The sequence below is a fragment of the Camelus ferus genome, chromosome 12 (assembly GCF_009834535.1).
Source record: "Camelus ferus isolate YT-003-E chromosome 12, BCGSAC_Cfer_1.0, whole genome shotgun sequence".
NCBI classification, from domain to species: Eukaryota; Metazoa; Chordata; class Mammalia; order Artiodactyla; family Camelidae; genus Camelus; species Camelus ferus.
The window spans coordinates 5389701-5401629 of NC_045707.1; the positions used below are offsets into that span (position 1 = coordinate 5389701).

Here is an 11929-nt window from a genome sequence, read left to right on the forward strand (position 1 = left end):
TTGCTTTAAAATTTCTTCATCTCCTGTTGTAGAGGAAAAAAGGTCTAGACTCCTTGGCCTGATACATGCATGACATGACCCTTCATCTCTCCCCTATCTCCTGCTGTTCTCCACCTCACTTCATCCATAGTTTCCTGAACACCCCTGATTATCATCAGTCAGAGCTCTGTACTTGGTTTCTTACTGGCCTACCTGCCCTAGGCCCTAGGTCAGATGTCCCTTCTGCTAAGCCTTTCCTCCCCCAGAGACCCTGCCACAATTTCATAGCTGCTGGTACACCACATTGCTTTGACGTGTGGACATCTCCGTCTCAGTTGGAGAACCACTGGCCCCAGCACTCTGTCTGGCTCAGATGTTAGCTAAATGGAAAGTGAATGCACACGTGCCCTGAGATGGTCTTAATTAGATGGCAGTCATACACGTTTTCACACCTGAACAAAGAGTCATCACATTTTTAGCAAGGAAGAGCCAGCATCAGCATTTTGAATCAAAATATCTGTTTCTGAGTGAAGAAACTTCATGTGAATTAGCCTTTAAGTGACAAATGAAGCTATTCATGGGTTCTGCCTCAGAACTCTTGGTTTCTGATACCAGAAACTTACAAAAAGACATAAAACATGTTCTCCATTTTAGGCTTCAGCTCTGGCGGCATGGACTACGGCATGGTTGGTGGGAAGGAGGCTGGAACTAGAGTCTCGCTTTAAACAGTGGACCTCCATGATGGAGGGACTGCCCTCTGTAGCCACACAGGAAGCCAGTCTGCACAAAAATGGTAAGAGCAAACGGAGCGTTATGAGTTCCCGCTCCCAGCAGGCCTTGATGGAGGGTCCCACGAACTTATTTTGAAGCACAGATCTTTATCTTTTTCTTAATGAGTCTCTTGATTCCCCCCCACCCCTCAAATCCCCTGATCACCTATGAGAGGAAGATTTGGGTTGCGTGTATTTCAAATTATAAGAAACTTAAAGCCCTAGTTCTGATTAAGGGGAGCAGAATTTCCCACCTGCAGGGGGATGGAGGGCATTAGCAGTGAGCTTGAGCACCCCTTAGGGTAAAACCCTAGTAAATTGGCTGAGAGAACAAAATCAGTTTTTTGGAGGTACAAGAGAGATCACAGCAAATATATATATCATGTTGATTGTCTAAGCTCTAATCTGCAGAAGATGACTAATAGATCAATACATAAGAACTGAACTTTCCACAAAGCTTTCTTGTCCTTGAATCACAGTGTCTGCAAGACAGCAAATTGAGGTCATTGCAGGCATTGGTTATGGATTTGGGTCGGCCCTTCATCTCTATAATTCTCTGGAAGAACATCTCCATTTCCCTGTAAAACAGATGAAAGGGCTCGGAATCTTCCTTCGGCCTTTGTTTCAATGTTTGTTTCGTTTGACAGTAATGTACTTGGACTCAGCTGTATCCATGAGAACCAAGTATAAATAGGTGTCGGCCTGCTCCTCGGCGGCTTCCTGGCACTCTCAGCCCCATCAGTCTGGAGCCTTTCAGGTTCTTTTATAAACCACTCTTTAATGTGCCCATCCGGGAGGCTGGTGAAGTGGCCACGTGGAGCGCTCTGCTGTCCCTAAGCACTGTCATTTGATTTCGTGCTACAGAATCAAGAATGATTTATTGAAACTATAAAATTGTTTCTGGACTGAATAATCCAAGCCCAGCAGCATCTATGGCTTGGACACCTTTGTGCTGCTTCTTTTGGCTGGTAATTCATCAGACCCCCTGGTCTACAAAGACATGAGAGAGTTAAGATTATAAATGCACAGTGGCCTGTGCAGAGCTGACCTGAAGCTTACCTTTTACCAACTTGCCTTTTTGGAGCTTCTAGGCAGTGTTTTCTCTATTTCCTTAGCAGTCCCCAAGGTCACTGAGCTTTTCATCTTTTACTTCCCTGTAATGTGCCCTTAAGTCAGATTTCTCCCAGTGGCTCCAGAAAAGCAAATGACTTCTTAGCTGAACATGGAGATAATTTTGATACTACTTGTGCTAGGCCAAACCAGAGTGTTTTAATCACAAATATTTTACACAAACATTTTAATACATTACCCTGGAAGTAATTTTTTATCTGTTCATACACAGCATCCTAAGAGTAGTTTGAGGAACACAATACAGCATGTAAAATTCGTTTGAGAAGTAAGTAGAATGGTATCTTCACAGAGGCCAAAAAGTTTATTTAAAGTAAAACTCATTTTTGTTAGTTTATGGGAATTACTAAGCTTTCATTTTCCCCTCTGCCTCCCAGCATATAAAATGCATGAAGAGGGCACCAACAAAACTGCTGGAATGCTCTCAGGACAGCAGTTACAAAGGGTTTGCTGTTCTTCACGTGTGGGGCCCGGGTCTCAGAGCCGCGGAGTCCACCGCCACTCTCGGGCTGGCAGAGACCCTCGGCGGGGATGCCGCCTCACTGCTCTGGAATGTAAAGCAATCGCAGATGCTTTTCCCTCCAGTGAACTCCGTCTGTTTACTCTGCTTCTTCCAGAGAAGCTGGGCTTGATCAGCACTTAAGAACTTGGGTGGGTAGTGTCAGTAGAAATGTAGTTCAAAACCCTTTTAAGTGCTGCAGATTGTTTAGTATTTTTCCTGTTTCTCATCCTTGAGTCATTAGTGTAAAAACTGTGGGGATGATGGTATGATTCGTAGTTTATGAAAGTTTGGTTAATTTCGTAAGGCCATGGAATTTTAAAACTGAACGGAACATTCAAGAATGAGAACAGTGCTGTGTGCATAAGTGAGAAACTGAGAGGCTCAGAAAGGTGTCATGAATTGTTCATGGTTGTCCTGCTTATTAATTATGTACTGGCTCTCGAGTGTGACCTCTTAATGCGAAGACTCTTTTTACTTTATACACTTCAGGTTCTGTGTTTGAGTTCCTAACAAGTTCTGTTTGTAGGAGTCCTTTCTGGTTACCTTTCTCTTTTCTCAGGCGCTATAGTGGCCCCTGGTAAGACCCGAGGAGGGTCACCGTACAACCAGTTTGATATCATCCCGGGTGACACACTGGGTGGCCATACGGGTCCTGCTGGCGATAGCTGGTTACCTGCCAAATCTCCACCAACAAATAAAATCGGAAGTAAATCCAGCAATGCCAGTTGGCCTCCAGGTATTGTCCAGGAAATATTTTCTCTGGGATATCATTTGTTTTATAATTGTTCACTTCAGGCTCTATTTGCCATGACTTTACTAAGGCACTCACTTTGATTATTTTCATTCAGTAATTGTCTGATAAAAGCAGGGCATGGGCTGTGCTGTAGGAAGATAGAAAATTTTCATTAGAGGAAGTGTCTGCTCTGTACTGTTCAGTCAGGAAGATAGGTGTGGACACCGATCACCTACAGGGCAAGTTACTGTGTGGTGAATACTGCACAGACACAGGTGAGCCAACGAAGGTCAGTGGAGTGGAGTCTGGGGGTAAAAGAAGGTGACTTTGGAGCTGGGACTTGGCCTTCACCTGTGTGAAGGATGTCTTGTAATGTGTGATCTTCTGAAACGTCCATTGAATTGATCAGTTTATTCATTAAGCGAGCATTTATTACCAGGTCCTAGGTATGGAGTTGTGAATGCAGTGAGAGAATTTGCTATTTTTTCCTCCCTTTTTATTCTGATACAAGTAGTCTATTTTCATTGTAGAAAAAAAATTTTAATTTAGTAAAGCAAAAATAAAAATAAGATGTTTGGTATATGTCCTTCTAAACCTCTTTCTGTATAGGTATATTTGTGATACAAATACAGTATCTGTTAAAGTCGGCTCATATAATGTATATTGTTCATAAATGCTCCATACTGTTCTTCCTCATCATCATTGGGAAAATAAGAGTTTATTAATTCTAGCACATAACCTTAAATATGATTTAAATTAACCACTAAAAATTGGAAATGCTTATACATACATATTCTAGGCTTTCTCATGATAAGACACATTATTCCCACTGGTTGTCCCTGACAGTCCATGTAGCAGTTAGCGGTCATTTGTATCCTATCCGAGCCAGTTTCCGGTGAGATAAGTGGGAGAAGTATGTCATCTCCAATTCAGATTTTCTCCCAGTGCTTGTCCTAGATGCCTGGACAGTTCTCCTGAGCACCACAATACTTAATCCTGCCTCCCTGCCCCCAGGCCTGAGTTTCCCTGGGAGCAGGAAGAGCAAGCACTGGGGCCAGACCCCAATCATCTCTGGAATCAAGTTCACAACCACCGAGACAGACACAGAGAGGGAAGCGCTGTTGGCAAAGTGTATGTCAGGCCGGCTTCTTGTTGTTGTTAAATGATGAAAGTCCAAGCTAAAATAGATTCAGAATTCAAGACACTTCACAGATCTGTATCTTGTATTAGAAAATTACCATGTTTTGAACAACTTCCTACCTCTAATATTTGTTCTCCTTGTCTCAGAATTCCAACCAGGAGTGCCATGGAAAGGTATCCAAAACATTGACCCTGAATCTGACCCCTATGTCACCCCAGGAAGTGTGCTGGGGGGTACAGCCACATCTCCCATTGTAGATACTGACCACCAACTTCTGCGGGATAACACCACAGGTAAACAAGTGAGGTACCCCTGTGCTCATTCAGCACCCAGCATTTTCACATTTGTCTGTCTGCAGCTTCTTTTATACTTGCTAGTATCTAATAGTTTAACCAGAAAACAAAAGAATTTGTAGCTTTTCATATTTATTTTTTAGATATAGTTCTTCCTTCTATTGAAGGTTAAATAAAGTATTTCAAGATTTCACTAGTTACACTGACATTTACCTGCAATATTTCCGTCTCATTCTTCATTTGTCATCCAAAGGGTCTAATTCTTCCCTCAACACCTCGCTGCCTTCACCTGGTGCCTGGCCCTACAGTGCCTCTGACAACTCCTTTACCAACGTTCATAGCACTTCAGGTATGAGTGTGACCTATTTGTTTCCCTTTGGCTCGAGTTTTCCCATCAGGTTGCCTTTTACTAAGGAAATCAGCATTTATTTCTTACAGAATACCTTTATAGCGGTTGAACAGCATAGGTCAACGTAGGTGGAGGCGCACTTCTTGTATTGGCCATGTCCTTGGGGGAGCTTCCAGTCTCACGGAGGCAGGATGAGACGAGTGCAGCTTTAGGACCAAAGCAGATGGCGACATAATTGCATGGAGCTATGGGTGTTGAAAGGGCGGAGGTTGTATCCTGATGACACAAGTGCTTTCCTTTTAACCAGTCTGCCAAGAAAACCAAGGGCCATGGGAGGAACCAGTTAAGTCCAGGTCGTTATTCCTAAGGTAGCCAGTTACAGCTTGCTTTTCTCTAAAAATCCTTCCACTTATGGACAAAGGCTAAGGGCAGTTGGCCAAGGGAGAGGGGGAGAGGGAGAAGAAAAGAGGACCTAGATTAAATAATTCTACCAGCAACATTTGCTGAGTTCCTTATGTTTCTTTTTTTTTTTTTTAAGACAATAGGAAATGGAAAACTTAGTGGATATAATAAAACCTTTAAAGTCATTTAATGAACACAGTACAGTGCCTTATAGATTGGTAGACCAGTCATCGGTAGTTAGCACCTTGGTCTTGCAAAAGTTAGACTTTAAGACATTGAAGTCATTAAGGCTTCTTCCCTCTATCCAGGCAAATGCTAATAAAACCAGTTCTTAGCTACCTGCTAAGAAACTGCAGGTTAATGTCCTCACAAATGATCTTTCTTGTCCAGCTCTGTGTCATATTAACAGTATAACAGTAGCCTCAATTATTTATTGAATCCTCTTGCAGACCAGACAGCATGCTAAGCCTTCAGCATGACATCTACCTTCCCTTCACTAAAGTATAGGGGGAGGTCCTGCTGCTGTTACCCCATTTTGTAGGTGAAAAACTGAGATTGAAAGAGCTGATATGATTTGCCTCAGGTCTGAGTGCGTGTGTAAAGGAGCCAGCTCCATATTCCATGTTTCTAACCACCACCCACATTATCTTAAAGGACTTCTTCTTTCACATGTAAAAACTCATTTTCACCTTAATTTCCTCTAACTGCCCACACCTCTATCTTACCTGTTTTATCTTTCGTTTACAATTGGACAGTCATCTGAGACATGACCCAAGAATCACCCCAGACTTGTCTAAAACTGAAAACATACCTTCCCACCCCCAAAATTGTCTTTTTTCCTTAATTAAACTCTTTTTCTTAATGATACTCCCAAACGTCACTTAGTCACAGCATGTGCCTCCCCTCTCTCCCCTTCCCTCGCTTTTCTCTCTCGCCCTCGCTCACCAGGTCTGGGCAGGGACAACATCTTCCACACGGTTTCCTCTGCAGTCTTCTCTGTCATATCCCTTTCTTCTCCCCCATTCTCTTTGCTGTCACCTAAGTTTTGGCCCTAATTTAAACACTGCCAGTCGAATCTACTACATAATCTCCTGATAGTGTCTTATATAGCCCCCAGCTGACCTTTATGACCTTTCTGCCCCTGTCAAGTATCGTTTGGCCAAAATTGGGAAAAAACATACTTGGTACAGAGAGAGTTTAGGATGAATCTTGGTTTATATTTTTCTGTCTCTCTGAGTCCCTCCATTTACATAATAAATTCTACAAGACTTGTTTTGGCAGAGTCATTGCTGAAGGCCCAGCATTGTCTTTCTCCTCTGGGTGTTGAACATATATGATGTTGCCTGGGGTTACCAATTCTGTTGTTCATCTGTTCTCTTTTCCCATCTGAACTTGAAGTTCTTGAGAGTAACTGTTTATATTACCCACAGCACTGATTCAGTGCCTTAAAACACAGTAAGCCCTTAGTGAATACTTGATGATTGTATTTTAAAAATCTGTTTGAATGCTGGTATCTAATTCTGGATCAAGAAAAGTATAACTTTTAATGTACTTTCCCGTTAATCAATAAGTATAGAATAAATACTTAGGTAGGGTTCACATTCTACTATATCTGTAAGACTTACAGCTTTAAGAATACTTTTGAATTTTTCTTCCCTTTCAGGTTGTGTTTAGCTAAGAAAGCAATAGAGAATTAGTTATCTTATTTCACTCTTTAGCTCATGTGTTAATTTGTCAATTCAGACTAATAGTCATTGAAAATTTTATTATCTGATCAGTTCAAAGAACAGTAGTATTTGGTTTTGCTACTTACTACTTTTCACTTACTATTTTTAGAATATAAATGTGGCTGTATTTATGTGTGGGTGTGAGTATGTACAAGGTGCATGTGTATTTGTTGACAAAAGTAGCCTATAACCTTATTTCCTGCTTAATTTTCTCTTCTTACAGCAAAGTTCCCTGATTACAAATCAACATGGTCCCCAGATCCCATAGGACACAACCCCACTCATCTCTCCAACAAGATGTGGAAAAACCATATTTCCTCAAGGAACACTACACCGCTGCCCCGCCCACCTCCCGGTCTGACCAACCCCAAACCGTCATCTCCCTGGAGCAGCACCGCGCCCCGCTCCGTCAGGGGGTGGGGGACACAGGACTCACGGCTTGCCTCGGGTGAGAAGGATCTGCCTAAAGCAGCATCATTGTTCTGGCACAAGGGGCTTACGTTCACCCAAATGTTGGAGACATGATGAAGTCTTCACAAGAAAGGAATCGCAGCTGTCTGGCAGAGCGAAAAGTATCTCTTGAGTGGAAAATTGAAGTCAGTGTAAGGCAAGGGGACCCAAGACCTCCTGAGGTACCAACGGAGTAAAAATGGTGCTCAGCAGAGTGAAAACCCTAGGAGGAAAAAGGTGGTCTTGCAAGTGAGGCAGGAGAGTGCGTGGGGTCAGGTCCAGGAGAAGGGAGCTGGCTGTTCAGTGACAAGAAAAGGAAGGTCAGTGAGGTGGAAGAGAAAGTGACGTGTAACAGGGGAGAAGAAAAGTGAGGGCTCTGTGACAGCGTCTCTCTTGTGGCTTCCTTCAGTTTTTGATTGCACTTCCTTTTCTTTTTTTCTGGTCTCTTATAGCCTCTACCTGGAGTGATGGTGGTTCGGTTCGTCCTAGTTACTGGCTGGTTCTTCACAATCTCACTCCGCAGGTAATCATGCTTTCTTGGGGTTTTCAAGATGGGACCTGACTGTATGAAGGGAGGGAAGCTCGGAGGTGCGGGAGGCCAGCTGATAGGAAAGCTCCTTATTTCCGGGTCACGGCGGAGAGATCCAGCCTGTGGGGCTGAGGCTCCCCAGCCAGGGCTCGCAGCCCGTTTTTGAGTGGAGGGGTGTTGGCCACTCAGCCTCATGCCTGCCTTCATGGTGGTGTTAACACACGTAGTTTGTAAAATAGTGAAAAGTGGGGTGGTGTTACCTGCTGTTACAGTAGCAGAGATAACTTGTTGTGTGGATCTGCCTGTCAAGAGTCTGGAACCAAGTGGGAAAGGAATGTTTAAGTGTTTTAACCACGTGCAAGAAAATTACCTGTTTTTGTGTCATTCATTTAGCAGGAATTGAGGCTCACTATAAAAATAAATAAATAAATATAGCCATTTTTATGCTTCATACATTCATCATTTACCATCCATCTCTGCAGTAGAAGAAATGTGTCCGTTTCACAGCCTAAATGCCCCAGGTGTGCTGTGAATTTCCCAACTGTTATCCTCTTCTGTGCAGACGGCATCGCTGATTTGCTCTCATTAGAACGTGCACTCGGGTTATTTTTACAGCGGTGGGGCTTCATTTGTACCAAACCACCCTCCCTTTCACTCTATTTGCCTGATAACTGACATATTTATTGGAGGTAGCAGCATTATTTTGAGCACTTTAGTGAACTCAAACCAACTCTTTGAAACTGAGCCCATGACCTTCGTGTGGGCCTGACAGCACGAACTTTACAACACCTTGTTAAAAGGAGTCAATTATGCCTCCCTCCCTTTGACACATAGAATGAATTGTCTAGCATTTAATTTGCAAATGGATTCATGCAAACTTTTCTAAGCCAGCATTTTCCAGAGTGTTCCCTTGGGATATTAATAGGTCTCTGGCCTAATATGTTTAGAATATATACTTGATTAAGCAAAATTAGGCAGGTGTCTTCACTATGAGGCTTCTTAGACCCTTTAATATGCTAACACATATTATGATCCTCGTTGGGGAAATACAGATTCTCCTACATTTATTTGTGCTGTGAACCTGTTTGTGGGGAGTAACTTGGGGGCTCGTATTTCAAGGTACATGTTAAGAAAGACAGTTTTCTAAATACAGTTAACATGAGGAACAGTCTGGATCGGCTCTTAATCTCCATTATCTAATCAGCTGCGCTGAAAGCCCCAGGTTATTTATTTAGCTAATGGTTGACTGAAATATGAACATTTTATATTAACCATCCTCAAAACTATATATGCCTCATTATTTTTAAGTTGTCACACAGCGTGGTGGGTACAGTATGGTTAGGATGAGAGAAACAATGTTGAAAGGAGCCTGGTTAGGCTAGCCAGCTGTTCACCTCTGTCTTCTCATGAAAAATAGTAAGTGCGTTTGTATATGTGTATAAAGTGAATATAGGGCTTGGCTGTGTTTGTATTAGAAAGAATTAACTTTAATTTTAATTTTAAAATGAATTAATTTCAAAAATCAAAACCACCTAATAACAGACTAACCTCAAGCATAGCTTAAAAGAAGGTTATAAGGGCAGATCTTTGGTACTGGATAAATTGACTTGTTGTCACCTACAGTTTGTTTAGGGGACATTTATCCTGAAAAATCACTTGTGGCGTACACTGACAAGCTTATATTGTCAATTGTCATTTATAAAACAGTGCTCTGAGCTATTTCTCCAATCATTCATTTTCTGTAAAGAACCACGGTGAAACTGCTGGTTTTCATTCTTCAGGGTTTCCATGGTAAAACCACAGAATGTTTCCGCTGCTGCCGCCAGTAGCATATCTATTTTTTGTGTTTTTTATTTTTTTTTTTAACTGAAGTGTAGTTGATTTAGAGTGTTAGCTTCAGGTACACAGCAAAGCAATTCAGCTATACATATGCATAGTTTTTTTCAGATTCTTTTCTGTTATGTTTTATTACAAGAAATTGAATATAGTTCTCTGCATAGCACAACTTTTTAAAGCTATTCCAATAGTAGTGTTTCCCTTCCCAAAAATGAACTGAAATGTTGAATTGACAGCTTCAGTAAACCTAGTTAAGATCTTGTTGTAAATAAATTAACCAGAGTGAATAAGCAGAATTGTTCATCTGAGTGGTAGGTGAGGGAGGCCAGCCCTGGTCACTGAGCATCCTAATGGTGAGACTTTGACTCAGGTGAGCGACTGTAACCTTTGGTCATGTTGGCTGAGGGCAGCAGAGGGCACAGAGAAGTAGGTGGAAAAAGAGCCTCATGCTGAGAGGGTCAGAGTAGGAGGAAGACGTCGGAGTAGCCCGTAGGCTGGGTCAGCCATCAGCATTCTGCATCGTTAGATGGTTAGCAGCGCCTTTCTGGTTTGTGTCTTTCTCTTTAGCTCTTTGTGAGATCAGAAGAAGATTACATTAATAATGATGCTGAGAACCTTGCATGTTTTCTTAAATTCTTACTTGGTTACCATCTTATTTCTGCCTTTTAAGGCTCTGCCAATTGGTACAGGTTCACTTGTTTACCTCTTAAGTAAAAAAGACTACAGGTTGAACCATATACTTTTGAGCTGTATGTATGCAAAGTTTTTTATCTGTAAAAAGGGCATGTTAGATCTGAGTCCAGTGTTTTGAATAGCTTAAGATTTACCTTTAAGACCTCTGTAAGGGAGCAGGATACGTAGCTCAGTGGTAGAGTAAGTGCTTATCATGCACAAGGTCCTGGGTTCAATTCCCAGTACTTCCCTTAAAAAAATACAAACAAGCAAACAATCCTAGTTACTTCCCCCAGCCCCTGCCTCCTCCCCCAGAAGAGCTCTGTATTCAGTGCACTCTTTCCCTGCCTCAAGTTCCTCATTCATGTCTCCAAGACTTACTTAGTTCTGATACTAATATTTATAAACCGGAAGTCCTTCTCATCCTCAAATACAAGAAGTGTCACTTGCCTTCCTTTCCCACCCCACCTCCAGTTTCTATCTCATGAATGTCATTACTCCTTAGATTGATGGGTCAACCTTGAGAACCATCTGCATGCAGCATGGCCCACTGCTGACATTCCATCTGAACCTAACCCAGGGCACTGCCCTGATCCGATACAGCACCAAACAGGAGGCGGCCAAGGCCCAAACTGCACTGCACATGTGAGTACCCACCTTACGCTCCCTGAGACAAACACCCGTGAGGAGGCACGTGAGTATTTGGGCACCTGCTTAATTAAGATGCACAAGAACATGCCCACAAATGGCGTCGGCACATAAGCAGTTGCTTGAGTACGGAGGTGGCTGATCTCTTCTACCTGCGTAAGCACGAATTGTCCTGTGTGTGTGTGTGATAATCAGAATTCCAAAAGTGATGAGTTCAAAGCAGTAAGTCTTTAGTATTGTAAAAACAAAGCCAATATTTATGCAAATGTGAAGCCCTGTAAGTGCTGTCCCTTTTCCTTATAGAACCTAGCTGCTTACTTGGGCCTATTGTGGATGGTGGTGAAATATGATGGTCTCGGTGGGTAGCAGGGGTTCTACCCGGAGTAGATGGGACTGGATCAGACTGTGATAGTCCTCATCCCTGCCACTGTCAAGCTGGTGTGAACAGGAAAGAACTGACTCCCTGTGGCTGCAGATGCCATGACAGAAAGGTACCCAGAGAACAAGCAAGTGATGGTGCACCTCCGGCAGTGAGCCAGCCCCGAGACAGAGCAGCACTTCTCATGTCTGAAGCTGGGTCACCTTGATGCTTGGAGTGTGACATTTTACCCCCAAGGGGAAAAAAGAGATGACATTTTACTTGACATGCAAATTCCATATCCTGAGGGAAATTGATACATAGTATCCTCCAGTAGTCTTGGGATGTCTTGGGATATCTTGAGAGTTGGTGATGCCTACGTGTTCTAAATCAGTACTTCTCAGTCACTGGT

At 42.6% G+C, this 11929-nt stretch overlaps 1 protein-coding gene across 1 annotated transcript in view; it reads left to right on the plus strand.

The window, feature by feature from the left end:
• The window catches only part of TNRC6B (trinucleotide repeat containing adaptor 6B), a 225161-nt gene that overhangs the window by 200463 nt on the left and 12769 nt on the right, over positions 1-11929 (plus strand). The window contains 8 exon segments of the mRNA XM_032492297.1: positions 634-689; positions 691-772; positions 2939-3115; positions 4400-4546; positions 4800-4895; positions 7248-7472; positions 7927-7997; positions 11017-11156. Of these exon segments, the coding sequence (XP_032348188.1) occupies positions 634-689; positions 691-772; positions 2939-3115; positions 4400-4546; positions 4800-4895; positions 7248-7472; positions 7927-7997; positions 11017-11156 (994 nt within the window).